The sequence below is a fragment of the Cervus elaphus genome, chromosome 13 (genome assembly GCF_910594005.1).
Source record: "Cervus elaphus chromosome 13, mCerEla1.1, whole genome shotgun sequence".
Taxonomy (NCBI): domain Eukaryota; kingdom Metazoa; phylum Chordata; class Mammalia; order Artiodactyla; family Cervidae; genus Cervus; species Cervus elaphus.
The window spans coordinates 25,789,079-25,813,552 of NC_057827.1; the positions used below are offsets into that span (position 1 = coordinate 25,789,079).

The window sequence follows — 24,474 nt, forward strand, 5'->3', positions numbered from 1 at the left end:
TTGAGTTTGAGTAAACTCCGGGAGTTGGTGATGGACAGGGAGGGCTGTTGTGCTGCAGTTCATGGGGTCGCAAAGAGTCGGACATGACTGAGTGACAGAACTGACTGAACTGCTGCTAATTATAGCTTATTGGAACTAGGTGATTGATACATGGAAGTTCACTATACTGTTTTGTCTACTTTTGTGAATGCTAGAAATCCTCATATTAAAAGAAAAATTGAAAAAGAAAAATACTAAGCAAGGTCTAAAATGATAGACCAAGGTGTGAACAGCAGCTATCTATAGGGTTTTAAGTTTTCTCTCCAACAAACATATACTACTTTTACAAGCCAGGGTCTATATAAACATCATATTACTTGATTAGACAATTATTAGTTTAATAATACTAAAGAACCAGGCTTCCCTGGTGGCTCAGATGGTAAAGAATCCGCCTGCAATGCGGGAGACCTGGGTTCGATTCCTTGGTTGGGAAGATCCCCTGGAGGAGGGCATGGCAATCCACTCCAGTATCCTTGCCTGGAGGATCCCCAAGGACAGAGGAGCTTGGCAGGCTGCCGTTCACGGGGTCGCAAAGAGTTGGACATGACTGAGCAGCTAAGCACATACACATACAAATGAAATAAATTAAAAAATAATAATAGTGATACTAAAGAACCATGGGGCTTCTAGTAATCTTAAAATTAATAGAAATTTACAGTTGACAAAGACTATCTTAAAACTAACTCAAATGAGTTTGAGTTAACAGTTTAACTAGAAAGAAGAAAAATAGCTTCAGCTCCTACACACTAATACCTACTTAGATTCTAAGGCAGAAACTGGCTCACTAGACACTAAATCATCAGCAGATAGAACTAAATTGGAGGTGTTGCAAACACTAAAAACATTCAAGTGCAAACAGTGTCATTAAAAATGAGATTCCAATTATAAAAAATGCAAATATATACAGAGAAAAATAACCTGTAGTTGACAACTCAGTAAGTGAAAGAATGTTTGAAAAATCCTGGACGGTAAAAGAAAACAGGTGTGTGAGGGGGTGGGGATAGTGAGTTGCAAGAGACCATCACGAAAATGCAGAGTAAGGACTAAGTCACCCCCATGGCAGATTCTTCTAAACTCTTTATCACATGCCAGTATTCAATATCATCAAATTATAATACTACCTACAGGCTGAACTTACTAAATACATATTAGAGCAGGCTATATAAGATAAAGAGTTTATAAGTGGGGAAAATGTATTAAGAATTGCTCACAGGCTAATACAAAGAGCTATCCAAGAGAATTCAGTCAACTGATAACATTTAATAGCTACCTTTCACCTTTTAAATTAAAAAACCAACTTCACTCTCTCCTCTTTCCTAATACATGGAAGACAAGAAACAGGTGAGGGAATGAGAAGAATTTAAGGATTAAGAAGGATTAAGATGTTTTTTTGCAGTTTGCCATACTACATATTGCCACAGCTTTCATTCCAATCCCAAAGAAAGGCAAGGCCAAAGAATGTTCAAACTACCGCACAATTGCACTCATCTCACCCGCTAGCAAAGTAATGCTCAAAATTCTCCAAGCCAGGCTTCAACAGTATGCGAACCATGAACTTCCAGATGTTCATGATGGATTTAGAAAAGGCAGGGGAAGCAAAGATCAAATTGCCAACATCCACTGGATCATCGAAAAAGCAAGAGAGTTCAGAAAAACATCTACTTCTGTTTTATCGACTATACCAAAGCCTTTGACTGTGTGGGTCACAACAAATTGTGGAGAATTCTGAGAGAGATGGGAATACCAGACCACCTGACCTGCCTTCTGAAAAATCTGTATGCAGGTCAAGAAGCAACAGTTAGAACTGGACATGGAACAACAGACTGGTTCCAAATTAGGAAAGAAGTATGTTAAGACTGTATATTGTCACCCTGCTTATTTAACTTATATGCAGAGTACATCATGTGAAATGCCAGGCTGGACAAAGCACAAGCTGGAATCAAGATTGCTAAGAGAAAAATATCAATAACCTCAGATACACAGATGATACCACCCTTATGGCAGAAAGTGAAGAAGAACTAAAGAGCCTCTTAATGAAAGTAAAGAGGAGAGTGAAAAAATTGCCTTAAAACTCAACATTCAGAAAACTAAGATCATGGCATCCCATCCCATCACTTCATGGCAAACAGATAAGAAACAGTGGAAACAATGAGAGACTTTATTTTGGGGGGCTCCAAAATCACTGCAGATGGTGACTGCAGCCATGAAATTAAAAGATGCTTGCTCCTTGGAAGAAAAGCTATGACCAACCTACACAGCATATTAAAAAGCAGAGACATAAAAAAAAAAAAGCAGAGACGTTACTTTGCCAACAAAGGTCTGACTAGTCAAAGTGATGGTTTTCCTAGTAGTCATGTATGGATGTGAGAGTTGGACTACAAAGAAAGCTGAGTGCCAAAGAATGATGCTTTTGAACTGTAGTGTTGGAGAAGACTCTTGAGAGTCCCTTGGACTGCAAGGAGATCCAACTAGCCAATCCTAAAGGAAATCAGTCCTGAACATTCACTGGAAGGACTGATGCTGAAGCTGAAACTCCCCAATACTCTGGCCACCTGATGCAAAGAGCTGACTCATTGGAAAACACCCTGATGCTGGGAAAGATTGAAAGCAGGAGGAGAAGGAGTTGACAGAGGATGAGAGGGTTGGATGGCATCACTGACTCCATGGACATGAGTTTGAGCAAACTTCAGGAGTTGGTGGTGGACAGGGAGGCCTGGAGTGCTGCAGTCCACTGGGTTGCAAAGAGTCAGACACGACTGAGCAACTGAATTGAATTGAAATGACAGTACATACAACTACCTGCATGCACATCTCTGGTGTTTTTTTTTTTTTAATTCTCAACTTTAATTCTGAAATATAATTTCCACAAATTTTAACACAGCCTTTATAGATTCCATGATAATCCTTAATCTTCATATGACTTTTGCATTTCTAAGTTCTTTAATTTGTTTCCTCAGGATTTTGTCTTCAGTGCTTAATCAAGAAGGGTTTCCACATGCTTTATCCTCTTAGTTCTTTTTAAAAAAATTTTATTTATGTTTGATTGGAGGATAACTGCTTTATAACATTGTGTTGGTTTCTGCCATATATCAACATGAATCAACCATAAGTATATGTATACTCCCTTCCTCTAGAACCTCCCACCCAAGATAACTTTTTTAAAATAAAAAACTCCATTCAAAGGATCACATATAAAAATGTACAAGTTGTGCTCTACCCAAAGCAGGGTCTGATTTTTTCTGATAAATCTGGGGGAAAGTTGGTCCTGATCTGTTCACAAAAGGCGGTGCTGAGAACAAAATACACAAATACACTTTGAGAATTTGGAAAACACTATCTGTACTGAATAAACCTTCATGATTCTTAAAAAAAATAAATAAATAAAACTAAGTTATTCCTTCCTTCCAAGTCACTAATAGAATGCCATTTAAAAATTATAATCTTGGGACTTCCCTGGTGGTCCAGGGGCTAAGACTCTGTGTTCCCAATGCAGGGGGTCTAGGTTCCATCCCTGGTCAGGGAACTAGATCCCACCTGCTGCAACTAAGGCCCAGTGTAGCCAAATAAATAAAAATACTTTCAAAAAAGTATAATCTCTCAATATGTTGAGGTATAGAAAAAGAAGAACGGCCAGATCTTTATTTCATCAATGAAGAAAGAACTCTTCTAAGCTAGAATGTTTACAATGATCTTCAAAAAGCAACAGGCGACGGTTCCCTCTATTGTAAGTGGAGAATATAAACTATTTGAGAGGGTTTAAGAATGAGGCAGGATTTATTTAGGGCTTCCTCATACTCAAGGACCTACATCACTCCCACCGCTTTACCTCCCTCTCATGTTTTCCAGGACACTCCCTTTTCCTCCATTTCTTTCTGTCTTTCCCTTCTAACTAGGAACATTACAGATTTGGAAGGGACGGGTAAGGATACGTAGTTGCACAGTGGGCACAGGCTAATCTTCCTGAACTTCTTTCTGTCACAGACAGGGAAACTGAAACCTGGGACGTGACAGCTTTTGCTCATTGTTACACCCCTCCTCCACCCCCAGTGAATTCTAAAGGTCTTACATATGTTCTTTTCAATTCTAAAATCCTTCTATATTTACAAGAATAAATAATTTTAAGATTTCAATAGTTTTCTTTGGAATTTTGAAAAAGTTGATAAATTTATTCTTACAACGTCTGTGAGATTGCCTTAAAGGTTTACTTTTGAAAGATTAGGGCTACCTCATCCATTGTATAAGATCCTTGTTTGGGATCAATCTTTATGTGACCTTTTTTTCTGGGATGATATATAGGGTCACTGATCTGGTTGGGACGTAGAAGAGATCCAAGAAAAACCTCCAGAAAAGCCCTCAAGAAATAGATGAATTAGTAAGTATTTAGTTTTCCAAATGTCACCAAAAGAGGTTCATAAAAATGGACTGGAAGAAGGACCTAGGAGTTTCCCACCATTTCTTAAATCTTTGGGCTATCAAAATGAAATACTGCAAAAACTAAAACACAAACATATTTTAAAATAGAGAAGATATAGTTTGCACATACTTTTCATGAATCTTCAAGACTCGGTGAACTATAGGAATCTCTCTTCCTTCTATCCTGAAAACAACAATTTCTCCCACTCGTATGGGATCTTCAACTCGATTTGTTAGAAAGAGAAGATCTCCTCTATGAAATGCAGGTTCCATGCTGCCACTGGGAGGGAAAAAAGAATATAAGAACAAAAGAGTGTCTGAGATTAAATTTATTTTCAAAGTTAGATATTCAACAAAAGTTATCACCTTTGGAATATACATATCTTAACAAATATATCAACAAACATGTGTACTGTCCTCCAAAAAAGGTTTCTTTATACTAATTAGTTATACTAAAGGTTTCCTTTAGTTAACTAGTTCCATTGCAACCATTACTATTCAAAGGAGCTTAAATTTTGAAAAGGGCAATGTTACTAATTCCTTAACCTTTTAAAATTTCAAAACAGAATATAAAAGAATGAACTTTATAATCCCTGCCCTTATTCTCCATCTGAAAACACTAAAGATATTCAAATATTCAAATGAGAACCGGATCATCTTCTTCTGCCATTTATAAAGATACAGAGCAAGATGACCTTATGGTTTCAATCCAACAAGAAGGAAAAACAGCTCATCAAGTCAAGGACAGTCAGCAACAGAGATAATGCTTGTGCTATCAATTGATTTATTTAAAGAAGAGAAACAATAAAGAAAACCAAGGACAAAAGCAGAGATCTTTGCCTAAGAATTTCAAAAATGAGCAAAGAATTCAATTTCATGGTACTTAGTGGTTACAAACTTCTAGAGTGTCTTCTTACCTTTCACCTGTTCTACCTTTTACCACGTCCTTCAAAGGTCCTAAGATATTTGCACTACTTGATGAAACTTTTTTTTCTATAATGAAATAGTGCATCAGTATTTCAGAAACTCAAGCTCTAATTTTCAATAACTGTAAGTTTAATAAGGAAAAAATGGATAGACAAGGAATAAAATTCAACACAAGAACAGTGACAAGGTTCAAACACTTCTGTTTGAAGACTCTGGTCTTCTATATTTATAAGGGAGTATAGCAGTGGCTCCCAAACTCTGGTGCACACAAGAATCATCTGAGAAACTTAAAAATCCCCATGCCCAGGTCATGTCTCAAACCACTTAAATCAGAATGTCTGAGGATGAGAAGTAGGCATCAAACCAATAGTCTGTAAAGATCCCAGGTGATTCAAACATGAGCAAATTTGGGGGCTCACTAGAAACATAGATTTTTCAGCACAATGTTTATTCTTAAAACTTCTGTTAAGCTTCCTCATGGGGCAATCAATTCCCTTTCTTGGAAGGTGTTCAGACAAAAGATGAAACACGTGTTCGATGAAAACATTATAGAAGGTATTCTAGACATGAAATTTTCAAGTTTTTATTTTGGTTGATTTTTAAAAAAATCAGTGACATCCTTGGTTCAAATAAAACCTTGCTTGAAAATTATATAAATAAAACATAAAAGTTGAGTTATTCTGATTCAATAACTCAGCTTTATCGAGCACTTATATGCAAAGCGCTAATTCTAAGTGGTGTTTCTTTATTTCAAACAATCTTCAGAACAATTCTATGATGTAGGTACTATAATTATCCTAACTTTATAGATAAGGAGACTGAGGCTTAGACTGGCCTAGAGTTATTAGCAAAACAAAAAAAAAATTATAAATGAGGGAATTAGACCAAAGGAGTCTACTCTCACTGTGCTAAATTGCCTCTGAGATACTCTAGAACTTTAAGTGGGGAGTTATCATGATCACATTTGCACTTAAAAAAAAAAGATCACGTCAGAAGCTACAGAGTTTACAGAAGACATTCAAATATTTATTGAATTCATGAATAGATGGAAAAGATGAGAAGGTAAATTGGGAGACCACTTGTCCAGGGTATTATCTACAACTGAATACTTGGCAATTATTAAGTTTTATTAAAACATGCACACTGGAAAATAAGGATAAGGGGAAAAGACTGAAAAAAGAATACATGCAGAGTTACCTCAATTATGTAAGAAATAATATACATGAAAAAGAGACTAAAATGTTAATAGTGATTATATCCCAGAACTATAGGTGACTTAGTTTCATCTAGATTTCTTGTGTTTTCAAAATTTCATATAATGAAGATATATTAAGTTTTTTTAAAATTTTTATTATAAAAGCATTTTTTTTAAAGGTCACTACAATAGCCCAAGCAGGAAATGAAGAGGGCCTGAAACAGAAAACGGCAGGGAGGATAGCGATAAAAGGTCAGAATAGAGGGAGGGAAAACAACAAATTTGATGGTCAGTTGGATTATGACAGAAGGGGGAACAAGAATGACTCAGGTTTTTAACACTGGCAACTGAGCAGATGGTCGTGACAGTCACAGAACTAGGAGGAAGAAGAACAGGTTTTTGGGAATGGGAGATGAATTTCACTTTTATTGGTGGAGCTTCAAGTGCCTGGTCAACATCTAGGTAAAGATGTTAGCGTAGGACGAAAACAAGAGTGTAGATTCAAGGGATAAAGTTGGATGAGGAAAAAAGAGATTTAAGAATCCAGATACAGATGGCAATTCAAAACAGATAAAAAGCATGTGGTGAAAAGGATTATTAAAGAAATAATTATTAAAGAAACTTTTTAAAAATTAAATAATTAGTAGACTTCTTACTATTTATTATCTGATCAAACTATACTTTTAAATATGATACATCATCAATTTTGTAAGAGGTCATATATAATTTATACAAATTAAACTGGGGAATTCCCTGGAGGTCCATGGATAGAACTCTTCTACTGTAGGGGGCCTCGGTTCAATCCTCCATCAGGGAATAAAGATCCCGAAGGCCATGCAGCATAACCATAAACATATTTTATATATAAATAAAAATAAAACTGACTTCAGTGTCACAAAGGGGGAAATGTTTTGAATGTTCCCTGAAACTTCAGTAAATAAAATAAATAATAATTATTTGTCTTTATTCCCAATAGTTTCACAAAAGTCTTAAAAGTGGATTTTCAGGTGGCCTAAGTCCTTGGAGGTACATTTGGATCTAGGCAAAAATTATATTCCTTGAAGTTTCATGAAATCACGTAAGTTACCTTTTCTCTAATGACTACTCCCACCAGTCTCAACCAGATGCTCTCTTGACCTGGTCTCTTTTAATTTTTTTTCTTTATTCCACATTGACAATCAGAAAAGTTTAATATATGAATAACCTAGCTACCAAAAAAACTTATCCAAACATCCCTTTTAAATCCCAGCTGATATTTTCAGGACCACTAAAGTGTGGAGCAGGTGTTTAGTACAATCCCCTACTCACTCTATCATTTCCAATTTAAAGCTAATTAGACTGTCCTTAAGCATCTCCACTGAATGGAACTCAATCTTAAATAATCCCAGAAGAATCTCCAAAAGAAGCCTCCCTGGGCCTTCTCTCTACAGCTTTTCCCCACAGTGACAATTAGTGTGGATTCTTCTTCCACTAGTGTTTGAACACTCACTGAATTCAAACCTGTCCAGGAACTTAGGGCCACACAATTTTAGACCTCGAACAGCTAGGTCTAGCCTTCATTTTTTAGATGAGGAAGCTATGATTCAGTCTGTAAGAGACTTGCCCAAGGTTGTAGGTTAGACAATGAAAGAGCTAAAGACCCAAGTCTCCATACTCCTAGAACAATACATCAAGTGCTTTCCCCAATAACAAAATCCACGTTTCACTAGATCTCTAAAATCACAATTGCATTTGATTAGTAATAAAGACAGATCGAGGGTGTGCGTATGAGTATTAGTAAGGGAGGAGGAAAATACTGGAGACCCAGTGCTTCCAACCACTTACTGATGGAAGTAAAGCCTAGTAAACAGTCAGAGTCAAATTCTTCTTGTTAAGACTAATGTACTATTATCTAGACTCTAGGTAATGCTAATGATTCAATTTATTTTATATTTATACTCTATTATCCCCAGAAAATACTTGAGACAGCTTACATAATTAAGCTTCAAATAAGACCAAATTATAATGATTCAATTAAATAACCAAGTGTTAATTCTCCAATAATGAGTTACTAAATTAAGTTTTTAAAATCATTAAGAATATGAGTACAAGGATAGGGAAGGAAAAATCAGTATGTTTGTCACTTTAAGAGATGGCATTAATATATTCAAAATTCCTGAAGTCTATTTAGAAGTGATATTTAAAGGTCAGCATGAAACATGGAAATAATTAGTGAGGCTTCTGTACTGACACTGAGAACATGTTGCAGAAGAATTCTTAATTTATGAAGATGATATATGATCTTGTACATTAACAACTAAGTATCAGCCCTGATTGGAGACGAAAATGGCAACCCACTCCAGTATTCTTGCCTGGAAAATCCCATGGACAGAGGAGCCTGGTGGGCTACAGTCCATGGGGTCACAAAGAGTCGGACATGACTGAGCAACTAAACCACCATCAGCCCTGATAGACTAAAGTAAAAAAACATAAGACAGAAAGATTTCGGGAAAATAAACTAAACTGAAACACTTCCTTAACAGATGTGCCAAAAATAAAGCTCATATGGTAAACATTTCATGGAAAAGTCAGGAGCCCTTTGGGATCTGAATGGAAAGCGCCTGACAAAGTTGAGAATTTCTCACAACTGAGAAAGAAAAACAAATTTTCTTCCAGGTCCTCTTCTGGGCAACAGTAATGTCTAAAGGAATGATATATCCATTATTCAACATCTCAGTTTCTCTCCCAAGTAATGCCATGCAACTCCATACTTTGAAAAGAAAAATTAATTGTTACCTGAGCACCACTACAATCGGACTTTCACTTCCAGTTATGACCATTAACCCCTTCCAGATCATTAGTGCCGAGGAGACAATCATTCCAAAATTTAGGACTTGATAATAGAGCTGTAAGAACAAGAGAAGAAATCAGATCCATAGTTAGCCCGACTGAGGAAAGCAACCGAGAGTAGTATCAATTTTTTAAAGTTTCAAGTAGTACTATTAGGGCACCTGAAGTTCAGAAACTCCTTTAAAAATTTTATTTATTTTTTTGACTGCACTGGGTCTTAGTTGTGACATGTGTGATCTAGTTCCCTGACCAGGGATCAAACCCAGGTCCCCTACACTGGGAGCGCAGAGTCTTAGCCACTGAACCCCAGGGAAGTCCCAGAGACTGCCTTTCAAACTGTGCGTGTAATTACCCCATGAGCACATCCCAGTACAGCCCTTCAAGCCACCCAAAGAATCCTGCTCTGCTTTGTTTGCTAAAACACGTTACATTCATATGATTAACATTATTTTCAGAACTTTTCATATAAATTATTTCATTTGGGCTTCACAACCATTCAGCTTAAATTCCATCACATTCACGGCACATACCAGCCAACAGCAATGTACCTGTGCTTCGAAACTCCTCTAGGACTTACTTTTCTACAATAAATAGCCCTTGATAATTACAGGCTATTCAATGGCATTTAACCTGAGCCCTCATTTTACAGGTGAGGAAACAGTCTCAGAGAGAGGAAGTGACTTTGTCAAAGCCAAACCGCTTGTTTCATATTATTTTTTGAAAAGACAAAAAATAGTCTTTTTATTCCAAAGACAGATTTAAGAAAGCAGAGTCAGAGAGGATAAGGATAGAAAAGCTAGCTTTTAAGAAGTGATTGTGGTCCGCTTGTGGATCGGCAGTCAGGAATTCAGCTGCTGCTGCTGCTGCTAAGTTGCTTCAGTCGTGTCCGACTCTGTGCGACCCCATAGACGGCAGCCCACCAGGCTCCCCTGTCCCTGGGATTCTCCAGGCAAGAATACTGGAGTGGGTTGCCATTTCCTTCTCCAATGCATGAAAGTGAAGTCGCTCAGTCATGTTCAACTCTTAGCAACCCCATGGACTGCAGCCCACCAGGCTCCTCCATTCATGGGATTTTCCAGGCAAGAGTACTGGAGTGGGGTGCCATTGCCTTCTCTGAAGGAATTCAGCTAGAGGTTCTATTTTCCAAACTTACCATGCTAAGAAAGTCACCTATATATACTACTGGTTAGGGCAAAAGATTATTAAGGGCCCCAATCCAGAGTCACTGAAGGAAGGGCTGTGGGGCTTATAAAAACTACAAAACATAGTTTCATGATTTCTTATTTAAAACCTTTGGGGGTCAGAAAGGCTTCATAATTCAGAATTTGCCAGATTTTGAAAAGGTAATACCGGAACATACCATATAGTACATAACACTCTGAGCAGGCAATATCCTATAGTCAAGCCTATTAATATTTCTGCAACAAAACATAAAAAACACAGTGAAATAAATAAAGCTAAAAATAGCTACATGTCAGTCAGTTCAAATCTGTTTTGCTGAGGAAAAGCTTTCTGTCTTCAGAAGGGCACAGATGTAGCATTGTCAGAACAGGTGTGAGACAGCTAATAAAATAACTGGTTGGGGCTTTTTCCTTTTTTTTTTGGCTGCACCCTGTAGCATGTGGGATCTTAGTTCCCCATCCAGGGATGGACCCTGTGCCCCCTGCCATGGAGGACAGATTCTTAACCACTAGGCTATCACAGAAGTCCCTAAAGTAGCTGTTCTTTAAAAGAAAAATGAAAGATTTAAAAAATCTTGATTTTCTCTGTTCCTGCAAGGAGGTCACTACAGTTATTCTTCTCTTTTTCCTCAGACATGTAATCCTATTTTAACTACACAATCATTGTTGTGACATGTATCCAATCATCAAGAGCAACCTCAACAGTAGAGAAAGAGGCCGTGTCTCTCACTATGTATAAATGTTCCTTAAAAGATGCCGGCCTGTACACTTCTAAGTCAGTGTGTGACTGTCTGTCAAAACCTAGACAGAAGCACATATCTGCGAAAACAAATACTCTACCTGAGCAAAAGTTTGAAAGTACCGTATTTTTCACTCTCTTCTCCCCTTTTTCATGACAAAAATCTTTACTCAAAAGCCCCTGCTTTCTTCACCACTGTATCTAAATGCTAATGAATGTACAGAATGAATGTAGAGAAAGAGGTATTTTGGGTATTGACAGAAATAAGGTGGCAGCTACCTAACCTCATACCATTTGGCCAAAGCAAGCTATTAATAGGACATTGTGACATATGTAGAGTAACAATCACAGAACTGAATAGCCCCATTATTTTTTCTAAGAAATGACTGGAACATTATGTTCTTCAGTGTTCAAAGTTAAAGAATGTTATTAAAAACCAGTCAAAGCTCTATGTAATATCTCTTGGTAGCTATGGCATAAGGCTTTATGTGTGCTATTTTTCTTTTGCACTTTTAGGAAGTAGTGTGTGGAGACTTCCCAAAAAAGTTCCATGACTAGAATAATCTACATAAGTTAAAATACACAGTAAGTAATAAATAACAAGAATTTGAGAAAAACCTACAACAGAAAATTCAGCAAAATAAAGCTGATAGTAAGTTGTTGTTTTTCTTTTTTTTCCATTTATATTAGTTGGAGGCTAATTACTTTACAATATTATAGTGGTTTTTGCCATACATTGACATGAATCAGCCATGGATTTACATGTGTTCCCCATCCTGATCCCCTCTCCCACCTCCCTCCCCATCCCATCCCTATGGGTCTTCCCAGTGATAGTAAGTTTAAATATTATAATTTAACAAGTTCTAATACCGAAGTTGGGGCTTCTAGGTGGCTCAATGGTAAAGAATCCGCCTGCCAATGCAGGATATGCAGGTTCAAGTCCTAGGTCAGGAAGATCCCTTGGAGAAAGAAATAGCAACCCACGCCAGTATTCTTGCCTGGGAAATCTCATGGAAAAAGGAGCCTAGTGGGTACAGTCCATGGGGTTGCAAAAGAGTCAGAAACAACTTAGTGACTAAACAACAACAAATTTGGAAGTTATATACTTGCACTTATTAGTTATCAAACACACTATTATATTTCCTGTTCTCGTAAGAGATACTTGAAGTTCAACAAAGAGTATTTTCATAGGAGTTCAGACTTCTAATAATCTCAAGTGAAGACAAACATGACCATGGAAGCAAAAATGTGTCTGAGAGCTACAAAATAGCAGTTGGCTTAAGTCTTAAATTCCACTTATTTTGAGACCTCAAACTTAAGAGACTTATTAATTCATAATCACAATTCCCCTGGTTTCTAATTCATAGAAGTAGCAATTAAAAACTAGGGTATTAGAAGCAGATACACTGAGAGCAGCTACCAGTAAAATTTACAGCACTGAAAAGCCGAAGCATAATCAGAATGGACACTTATTATGGTCCAATATATAAAGTCACTGATAGTCCCAGTGAGGGTCTTAAATGATAACAACAACAAAAATTCTTGATTTGTCTAAACAGGCATAAGATGACTTTCATTTTAAAAAATCCATTAAATTTCTTTAAAATCTGACAAATGAAAACATATCCATGCAACACTTGTATAGTAGTTTCATTCATAATAGCCTCAAATTGGAAAAAAAAACACCAAATGTCCACCAACAGGTGAATAAATAAATTACAACATTATTTCCAAATGATGGAAAACCACTCAGGAATAGAAATGAATGAACTATTGAAACACACAACATAGATGAATCTCAAAAATACGCTATTTACTCTGTTTAATGTTATGGGACAGCCTGGATAGATGGGGAGCTTAGGGGAGAATGGATACGTGTATATATAAGGCTGAGTCCCTTTGCCATCCACTTGAAACTATCACGACATTGTTTGTTAATCAGCTATACCCCAATACAAAATAAAAAAGTAAAAAAAAAAAAAAAAGAAACATGTTATTCAGGCCAAGTTGGAGAAAAAGGGATCAAATTTACCTTCCTGCCTGAAATAATTAAAACACTAGATAAAATATATGAACAAAGGTTTTCAGACACTGGACATGTGACGGTGTCCAGGTAGCATAGGATTATGAAAGGAGAAACAAGGTGAGCCCTACAATTGCCCCAACTTACAGACTGGATGGTGTCCAGGTCACAGGGCAAAATGGAAATGTAGCCAGAGCCTACAAGTCTCCTGACTTGATGACAAAGAACTGGGAGTCTGGGGAGATGAAGGCAGCTTTGATTGTAAGGCATTACAGAAATGAGAACTATATAAAGATCTATGCAGCCTCTCTTCTCAAGTCTTCAGCTGCGTGATGATCAGCAAGGATTAGCACATGCATTTAAGGGAAATTAATCATCTAAAGAATCATCTAAAAGGAGCAACAGAACAATTCTAAAAGCTCATATGGGGCAGGAATAATTTGTTTCCATTGGCCAGAGTGGAAATGTTCATAACACATTGGCTTTGGATAGCATACTCAAAAGTTACTGTTTAGTTGTGGTGAAAAATTAACCGTGGACTAAAGGCTGCTGTGGACTTGCCTAACAAAGCCTTTTTAAAAAGCCTTGAATCGGTAATTCCCTGGTGGTCCAGTGGTTAGGACTCAGCGCTTTCACTGCTGCCGCCCAGGTTCAACCCCCGGTTGGGGAACTAAGATCCCACAAGCTGTGTGGCTCAGCCAGAATTAAAAACAAAGAAGATGGTAGGGGAAAGACTGAGCACATTAGAGACTTTGATGATAGAAAATATATCCAAGACCCAACTCAAATCTCTAGAGATGAAAAAGAAAACATCTGAAATGAAAACCACACAGGCTGGCTATGGCCATACTGCCTTGCATGTGCCGAATCTTGTCTGATAACCACACAAAATGGAATAACAGCAGATTAGACATCACAAAAGACAAGTTTAGTGAAACTAAAGTCATAGTAATAAAACACTATTTCAAGATGCAACTGGAGATTATCATACCAAGTGAAGTAACTCAGAAAGAGAAAGACAAATATCAAATTATATCACTTTTATGTGGAATCTAAAATATGGCACAAATGAACCTATTTAAAACACAAACTGACTCACAGACATAAAGAACACACTCTCCCCCAAGAAGCAGAAGGAGAGGGAGGGATGGACTGGAAGTTTGGGGCTTGGTAGATGCAAACCATTACATTCAGAATGGATAAACAACCAGGTCCTAATGTATAGTACAGGGAACTATATTCAATATCTTGTGATAAAACATAATGGAAAAGAGTAGAAGAAATAGACAAACTCACAGTTATAGTCCAAAATGTCAATATCCCCTCTCAATAACTGATACAGCAAGAAAATTAAAAAAAAAAAAACAATAAGCATAGAAAAGATTTGAACAACACTACCAAACAATTTGACTTAACTGATATTTATAGAACATTCTGTCCAACAAGAGCAGATACACATTCCTTTTAAGTACACACAGACCATTCAGAAAGACAAACCATATTCAAGACCACAAAACAAATCTCAATAAATAGAAAGGAATTTGAATTATGCAAAGAGTATTCTCCAATCACAATGGCATGAAAATAGAAATCAAAAAAAAAAAAAACAAAACAAAACAAAAAAAAAAGAAAGAAAATAGAAATCAGTAACAGAAAGATACCTGAAAAACTGCCCCAAATGTTTAGAAATCAAATAAGATACTTCTAAAATCACCCATGGTAGAAGAAATCAAAAGAGAATAAAAATACAACATTTCAAAATCTGCGGGATGCACTGAAAGTAGTATGTAGAGGGGATTTTATAACAGTAAATCCTATGTTAAGAAAAACAGAAAGGTCTCAAATTACAAGTTGTGTTTTGGTTTATATTCAGTTCAAAATATTTTGCAATTTCCCTGTGATTCTCCTTTGACCCATGAGTTATTTAGAAATGCACTGTTTAATTTTCAAATATTTGTAGATTTCCCAAATTAAGCTTCCAACTTAAAACACTAGGAAAATGCAAATGAAATCCAAAGTAACTCACAGAAAAGAAATACTAAAATTAGGAGTAGAAATAAGTGAAATAGAAGACAGAAAAACAGCAAAGAAAAACAAACCAATTTGACTCTGAAAAAGAAGACATATATATGTGTGTGTAACTGAATCTCTTTGCTATACACCTGCAACTAATACAACATTGTTAATTGACTACATTTCAATTAAAAAAAAATAACAAAGTAAAAATGGTTAGGATAGAAAATTTTGTTAAGTGTATTTCACCACAATTTTACAAAATTACGTGAAATGAAAGCAACCAGCTACAAAAGGATTTTGTAGAATTTTACAGGATTCCATTTAAGTACAATGTCTGCTTTGACTTACTAAAAGCCAATTGCTGATAAAAAATTAAATAAAATAATAAAATATCTAGTAAAGGTAAATCATAGAGATTCAAAATAGATTAGTGGATGTCTGGGGCAGGGAGTGGAAATGGGCATTGACTGAAAGCACACAAAGGATCTTTTGGGATGATGAAAATATCCTAAAAATGGATTGTGGTGATAGGTGCACAACCCTATATAAATTTACTAAAACCCATGAACTATACACTTAAAATGGGTGAATTTTATGAATTATACGTCAATAAAGTGGTTTTTTTTTTTTTAAGGCACAAATTCACAAAAGTAACAGAAGAAAACAAAGGAGGGAAGGCCAGGACTCCCCTGGAGGCCCAGAGGTTAACACAAGGGTTAACACAGTGCTTAACCACCTTCCATACGGGGGTGTGGGTTCGATCTCTCTTCGGGTAGCTAAGATCCCACATGCCTTGTGGCCAAAAAATAAAACAGAATATTGCAAAAAATTCAATAAAGATTTTAAAATGGTCCACACCAAAAAAAAAATAAAAACAACAAAAAAAAACCCACAAAAAAAAAAAGGTACGAAAGCCTTGGAGTAAGGGAAGTTTTTTAAATTGACCTGAAATCCAGAAGCCATGAAGAAAAAAATGGTAAATTTGACTCCCCAAAACAATATTAAAGAGCAAATAACCAAAAAAAAAAAACACCCAAAAACCCAACAACTATGCATGGCAAATTATACTGTAAGCTAAATCAAAACACAAATGACAAACTGGGAGAAAATATTTACTATATATATACAAAAGACTAATCGTCCTATAAAGAGATCCTACAAATCAATAACAACAATCCAAAAGGGAAATAAGCAAAGTGTTATGAACTGCTAGCTCATTGAAAATGAAATATAAACTCCAAAATCACATGAAAATATGCTCAACCAAACTCATAATGAGCAAAATACAAGTAAGCTGTCCTGATATACCACTTTTCATTTATTAGAATGGAAAAAATCTCAAAGTCTGAAAACACAATGCTGGCAAGACTATAGGAAAAAGTGACTTTCACTTTTTGTGGGGGGCGGAGGAGAACAATGTAAATATATTAACTATTTAAACTATTCATTAAAAACCAGGAGGAGGGAGTCCATGATCTTATTTTAACTACCTTGTTTTTCTGAGACACTTGGCACTTGATCATCTTTTTCTCACTCCCTGATCTCTCGGTTTCTGTGTCACCAACCTCAGACCCTGACCTCTTCTCTGATATCCAGTTAAATGCAAGTGTTCTAGGAGTTCAACCTTTGTCCTTTTCTCTTTCCACTCTGCAGTCTTATCTATTCATAGATTCAATTATCACATATCAGCATATATCACCCAAATCTCTTCTCCAGACCAGACCAGTTCTATCCAATTGGTAAGTATATCCAGTTATTTACTGAAAATCACCTAGGTGTTACATAGACACTTTAAATTCAACACGTACAGAGCTGAACTCAATCCTTTTCCTCTACCTCCCTCCATATACTCTAGCTTAGTGATTAGTCCCACCATGCATGTAAGTCTTCTAAATTTTACCCTCCCAACATCTCTTACATCCAACCCACTGGCTTTATTTCTATGACTACTGCCTTACTTCACATCTTATCTCCACTTATCCAGACTACTGAAGCAGTCTGACAGTTCTATCTCTAGTACATCTTTCTAATTCATGCACCAATATATAATTATTGTTCGTAAAGTGAAAATAAAATTATTGAGCTGTCTGCTCAAAATCTTCTCTTACCACCTCTCAAAATCTTCTCTGACCACCTATAGGCTAACTTCTGAACCCCTAAGCACAGAGGGCCTTCCATGGTCTGGCTTGGCTCTTGCTGTCCTCTCCTTTCTTCTCACTGAAGTGATTCTCTAGATTCAGACCATAATTTAACTTGTAATGCAGTGTATCACGGTGTCAGTCAGCCTCTTTCCCTAGCCACTCATGTCTCTTAACCAATGGACTAATGGTCAAATGGCTATAGCAGCCAAGATGAAGGTTAGCAACGTGGACTTTCACTCACCAGGACCAGCTTGGTTCTAGCCAGTGATGAGTGCCTAGACTGCCAACTGCAAAGACCAACAATGCCACCATTCCTGACGCTGGATTACTTCCATCATGGAAGGGGCAGTAATTTCTTCTTTCTAGAACAGACTCTGGAAACAGAGGGCTTCCCTAGTGGCTCAGCAGTAAAGAATCTCTCTGCAGTGCAGGAGACCTAGGTCTGATCTCGGGGTCCAGAAGATCCCGAGGAAGAAAATGGCAACCCGCTCCAGTATTCTTGCTTGGGAAATCCCATGGACAGAAGAGCATCATGGGCTACAGTTCATGGGGTCACAAAGAGTCGGACACAACTTAGCAATTAAACCACCACAGCCACAGATCTGTCTTCCTTGTCTTCAGTATTTCCATCAAAACCAGCACCCATGAACTTACAGAATGAATGCCTTTATGACTCATCATGACATTCCATACAGCACTGCTTCTGATCAGAAAACTTATTTTACAGGTAATAAAGCACAACAGTCACATGGGCACACAGTCATGAATTTCACTGGTCTTATATGTCGGAGAAGGCAATGGCACCCCACTCCAGTACTCTTGCCTGGAAAATCCCAAGGATGGAGGAGCCTGGTAGGCTGCAGTCCATGGGGTCGCTAAGAGTCGGACGCGACTGAGCAACTTCACTTTCACTTTTCACTTTCATGCATTGGAGAAGGAAATGGCACCCCACTCCAGTATTCTTGCCTGGAGAATCCCAGGGACGGGGGAGCCTGGTGGGCTGCCGTCTATGGGGTCGCACAGAGTCGGACACGACTGAAGCGACTTAGCAGCAGCAGCATGTGTCCTCTATCATCTTAAGTGGCTGGCCTGAGAGAACAGTGGAAGAGTAGGCAGTATAAATTTATTGTCTTTCGGCACCAAATCCATCCTTCTGTGTTACTAGGCTGAGCCCTGTAAACAAGGGCACCTTTTCCCACTGCCTCAAGGATGTACGTTTTTCTTAACAAAGGCACTGCAGGGCCGCTGCAAGATGACAGAGAGTGGGAAGGGCTTCTCTTCCCATGGAGTGTTTGTATTTCACCAGGTAGCCAGTAGATCTGAGTACAGGAGGTCTGCGAGAGCACACCTCAGAGACCATCACAGACTGGCTCCTGCCCACACACACTCGCAAACTTCTCAGCCTCTCAGTAGGCCGCTTCTATGGACCAGTTCCAGTTCACTGCTCTGGCAAATGTCACTACATGTCCCTGTGGCAGCCACACCCTCTCCAAAGAAGCCTGTTATCTCAGGTTATTGGAAGGGGCTTGGAGGGAGGTATTCTGCTAGTTCTTTGTTGACTCCCTTAACCTAGAAGGCATAATTACTGGTTTCTGTACACACTATTTCTAAACCCCTTAAGAGTCCTCTTTTACCCATTTTAGTGGCTGAGCATCTTTTAACCAGTTGACAACTCTCTATATTTAATACCCTGCTAGTGATAAAGATTTTCCCAATCCTAAACAAGACCAGATTAGCTTTCAATAATCAAAAAAAGTAATGGAGCTGTCCTCGGTGTTGTATATACGTCCTATTTGCAGTACACTTGCTCATATTAGGTTCAAGTCTAAGAAGAATCTAGGCTTCTGTGTGCTTCACTATAGAGCCAATTTATTAAAAAGAAAAAGTTACCAAAAATATCTGGAATTCAATCAGAAATCACTACAGTAGCCATTAAGAGTTAAGTGATCCTAAGAGATAGATATAAAAAGAAGGACTTCCCTGGTGGTCCGGTAGTTAAGACTCTGCCCTTCCACTGCAGGGAGCAGGGGTTCAATTCCTCGTCAAAGATCCCACATGCTTCATGGGCACGGCCAAAATATTTTTTTTTAAATAGAAAGACAACAAAAGAAAGGATTGTGCCAAGTCTTAAAGTCTTCAGATTTTGGTAGGAAAACATACAGATAATTAAAATCCAAAGAAATGCCAAGTTCAATCAAGTAAAGGAAAAGACCTAAGGAGACACTAAGAGAAAATTCTGTGACAGTCAGGCTAGTCCATCAGGGCTCAAACACGGATCCAGTCAGGCTGGCCAAAGTCCTCTGGTCATTAAGAATTCTCAGCGAAAAGAAAAAAGAAAAGGAAAAAAAAAGAAGAAAAAAAAAGGAAAAAAAAAAAAAGAATTCTCAGCAAAAAACAAAAACTTCTCAGCAAACAGAGAATTACACATAAAAGTAATAGAAAAATTATTTGGCATAACATACTTATTTAGCAAATAAGCATCTTTTCACTCCAGGACTCTTATGTTAAGGACTCTGTGCATATTTGGAATCTTAAGTTTTTGTAACATTTAAAGAGAATCTGACCTATTAAAGTAGGTCAGGTTTGCAATTCTAATTCAAAATGTACAATCATTATAGATTTATATTTTAATCAGAAAACTTACTATTTATATATTATATTCAAATGCTGAAACATGTGAGAGAACCTAAGCTTCAAATTTATAAAAATTACATAAGCATGAACTGATGTTTGTTGATTAACCTTCTTAAAAAGGAAATTGTTTAAATTTATAAATCAAATTTAATACTTTTAAGATGTCTGTTTACAAATTAGCCTAAATATTCAAAGGCCCTTAAAAGTGATTCTTAAAATTTGCTAGACCTGGGAAATCCCTGGAAGCCCAGTGGTCAGGGCCCTGTGATTTCACTGCCAAGTGCCCGGGTTCAATACCTGGTCAGGGAACTAAGATCCCACAGGCCTCATGGTGTGCCAAAAAAACTTGCTAGACTTTCAATAGGACAAGATTTGAAAACTGATTCTAAAAGATTTAAGAACTGAGTTTTTAAATTTTAGACTTTATAAATTGAGGTGTTTTTTTTTCCAAATACAAGAATTCTAAATAGGCTTTTCTGCACACAAAGGCTATCTCAATGGGCATCAAGAAATTAACCTACAACCAGAGGAGTGATGGAACCAACTTGCTAAATTCTGAGGAATCTTGCAAGCTGATTGTTAAACAAAGAGTTATAAAAATTAGTACAATTACTTTAAAAACAAAGTTAACAAATAATCTAAATTCATCAGTTTCTTTTTTATTACATTTTACCATTATCTATGTTCTTGAGATTATTTTTTAAATTTTATTTGTAAGGTGGAAATTATAGTTGCAGCCTACTACATTTCTTCCTAATTCAACATTCAGTGATGTCATGTCAGGAGCTTGAAATTGGTCATGTTGGAAGTATTTACACCACAGAAATGGGCAAACTATAAATCAGGGCTTTGTGGATTAAGGAAAGCCTCAGAAAAGCTGTGCTCTGATATTACAGTAAAAGAGCCACAATGTAAAGAGGAGAAGACAAATAAAACAGTATATAACAGCTAAAAGGGCTTTAGAGATCACCTAATAGTCTAGGGTGGTACACAAAGGCTCAAAAATAATACAAGGGGCATTCTCAAGACAGTTAAGTACACAAAGTTTGAACAGAACCATGTTCATACACACAGTGAAATGAAATAGGCAAGAAAATTAAACCCCAGTTTACGAGAGAGAGAGAAAAAGCAGACTGTAAAATGACTAAGACTTATTGCAAACACCATTCTAACGGGCTTGGGACTTTAACTTACAATAGGATCTACTGAAGTTTGAGGACAGGAGAGAAGACATTTATCTGGCAACAGCTTATTGGATGCCATGAAGGTAGTGAAACACTTTAATTCTGAAAATTGTGAAGCAGACAGAAAAAAAAATTACATACAGTAAACAATCATGGGGGCCTGGAGGGGTACAGTTCATAGGGCTAAAGAGAGTTGGACGTGACTGAAGCAATTTAGCACACGCAAGTTAAAAATCAATTAAAACTCAAAGCTCAAAGAATACATACTCTGGTTCCATTTCTATAAAACACAAACCCATCAATACCGACAAAAAGCAAATCAGTGGTTTCCAAGTGTTAGAGAGATGAACTACAAGGGATCTCGTGGGTGATAGAAATGTTCTGTATCTTGACTGTAATGTATGTACATAACTGTAGAAACTTATCAACTGATACATTTTTATTTTTGGCCTTGCCGGGTGTCTTCTGAAATCTTAGTTCTTGACCAGGGATGGATCCCAGGCCATCAGCAGTGAAAATCCCTAACCACTGACCTGTCAGGGGATTCCCTCAACTGATACACTTTAAATGGATGGAGTTTACTGTATTAAAGTATTCCTCTATTAAAAAATAATTACAACTCAAATTAATCAAACATTTGATGAAACTTCTAGTTTCCCTCTTTTCATCTAGTAAGCTCTCGGTACAAATGCATGTGTGCATAATTAGTCACTTGAGTGGAGTTCAACTCTTTGTGACCCTATGGACTGTGTAGCCCATCAGGCTTCTCTGCCCATGGGATTCCCCAAGCAAGAATACTGGAGTGGGTAGGCATGCCCTCCTCCAGGGGATCTTCCCAACCCAGGGATCGAACCCTAGTCTCCTGCATTGCAGGCAGATTCTTTACCACTGAGCCACCAGGGAAACCCCTCAGTACCTATAGTCAGTACCATCAATTTTTTCCTCAGATACTATGTGCAGGTAAAACCTCATTTCTAACTTTTCCTCACCCCCATCCCCATGCAATCCAATCCTTCCCATCCCCTCCTAACAATTTCTGGTAGGGTGCTCATTTTCTTTACCTGTATAATGGGCATAAAATGACCTACCTCACAGGTGTATAATGCACTCCATATATAGCAAGAGGTCAAAATAGTTACTGTTCTGCCTTAGTCATTTTCTACATATTGATGCTCCTGCTTAGACCAGAGTCTAAGTGGTTCTTATTTATCTTTGCATTTTTCTCACTGAACCTAGCACAGGGAACAATAGAGGCCCCAAATAAGAATTTCTCCAGAGAAATGTCTGTGGCACCTAGAAATTCAGATATGGATGAAAAAACACTATACAGGTGAGAATTTTAAATGTTATAAAGACATAAAAGTCGTGCAATTTGAAAAGGAAAGATCAATTATGACTGAAGGAAGTAGGAAACATTTCTAAGAGCTAGCTGAGGTCTGAGCTAGCTGAGGTCTGAAGGGGAGTAAGGGGAGGGTGCATATTTTCTTCCCTAAATGGTAATTATAAACTGCAAAACAGAAGTCCAAGAGAAAAACCTTTAATAGTGACATCAGGATCCTTCTTAACAGCAAAACACTGTAAAAAAAGGTCCGAGGCAAGCAAAACTAGGCTCTTCAGACACTACTGAACTCGAAGACAAAAAGAAGCAACTTTTCCCAATGACTAAATAATTACAGGGCTTCCCAGGTGTCTCAGTGATAAATAATCTGCCTGCCAATGCAGGAGACACGGGTTCCATCTCTGATCCGGGAAGATACCCTGGAGAAGGAAATGGCAACACACTCCAGTATTCTTGCCTGGGAAACCCCTGGACAGAGGTGACTGGAGGGCTACAGTCCATGGGGTCGCAAAAGAATCGGACACGATAGAAACAACTAAACAACAACAACAAATAATTGCAACAGGACTATCCGGAATATGATCTCTAAGTTCAGGATGGAATAAGGTTTAAGGACAAAAATCAGGAAATGTAAGTTTCAAGATCCCTGTACCACTAATATTCTGAGGTACACCCTAACGCTGAAGTGGACTCGAGGGCAAGCAGAGTAACTGTTTCAACTCTGAACTCGAAGGTAGTTCCAGGAAGTCAGTACAGACCGCTGGGGCCCAGCTGTACTAGAAAGGTTGCAACGGGCTCAAAGTAGAATGGCTTTTGTGGGGCCTATAACCGTCTCCCCGAGCATCCCAGAAGCCTGAGAAGCAGTGGACTGCTAAACCCAGTTGCCACAATCCATCGGAAGTCACTGCGATTGAAGTTTGCCGCCTTACCCAGTCTAACACAATAAGCAGCCCCAACTCCCACTTAAAAAGAGCCCCACGGTTTCCACTTGCTTCCCTGCCTCATTATGGGCAATGGAACGTGACGATCAGGCTTCCCGCTCCGCCCGGAGAAGGCCCAGTCTCAACTAAGGGCTAAAACAGCGAGTGGATAAAGCTATCTCTGGCCACAGACTCCACAAAGAGATGGAAGAGTCCAGGCGTCAGAACCGCTCAGGCCCTCATACTGGGGCCCAGAGGTACGCGGGGCAACAGTGGAAGGTACAAGGGGAACGGTGGGCGGCCAAGCTCACCTGCCGCTTGTTCATCCGCCGCACATCGTCCAAAAAATCTAGAGACAGCATGGCGGGGCCGGCGAGTGGACACGGGAAGAAGAAAGGGCGCGATGTGACCGGCGGGAGGAACGGCTGGCGCACGGGCCAAGCGCACACTGGACAGGACCCCGCGGTGCCCGCGCTTCCGCTTCCGGGGTGGAACCGGCGCGGCCCCGCCCCCTCGCCGCGACACGGGGACAAAGGGACTCCCGGCCGTCCTAGTCCAACCTCCTGGCCTGGCCTCGCTGAAGGAGGCTCTCGTACCTCCTGGAGCTCGTCTGCTGAGAGCCGACTGAAGCCCACTTCCCGCGCTCATCCTCGCGGCCCCACACTGTGGCGGCCGCTCAGGGTTAGGTAGGAGACCGCCCTGCAACCTCCGGAAGGCGGGACCTAGCTCACGCCTGGCCAATAGGGAACCGTGTCTCTGCGGGGCAGAAACGGCCCCTGAGTGGCCCGCCTCGGTTCAAGCCGGGGCCGCGAGTCTGGGTGTGGCGCTGGATTTGTCCTGAGCTCCGGGAAACTGACCACTGAGGTATTTCCATAAGTGCTGTTGGGTTAGGGC

General features: G+C 38.5%; 1 protein-coding gene across 5 annotated transcripts in view; it reads right to left on the reverse strand.

Moving 5' to 3' along the window:
* The window catches only part of SEC11A (SEC11 homolog A, signal peptidase complex subunit), a 34,418-nt gene extending 10,220 nt beyond the window's left edge, over positions 1-24,198 (reverse strand). The window contains exons 1-3 of one of the 5 annotated variants that reach the window (XM_043922689.1): positions 24,177-24,198; positions 9,350-9,459; positions 4,583-4,732 (exon numbers count right to left, since the gene is read on the reverse strand). In XM_043922689.1, the coding sequence (XP_043778624.1) occupies positions 4,583-4,732; positions 9,350-9,432 (233 nt within the window). In that variant the 5' untranslated portion in view covers positions 9,433-9,459; positions 24,177-24,198. The other 4 variants (XM_043922691.1, XM_043922688.1, XM_043922690.1 and 1 more) reach the window with 4 other exon arrangements.
* Positions 24,199-24,474: the final 276 nt, after the last annotated feature.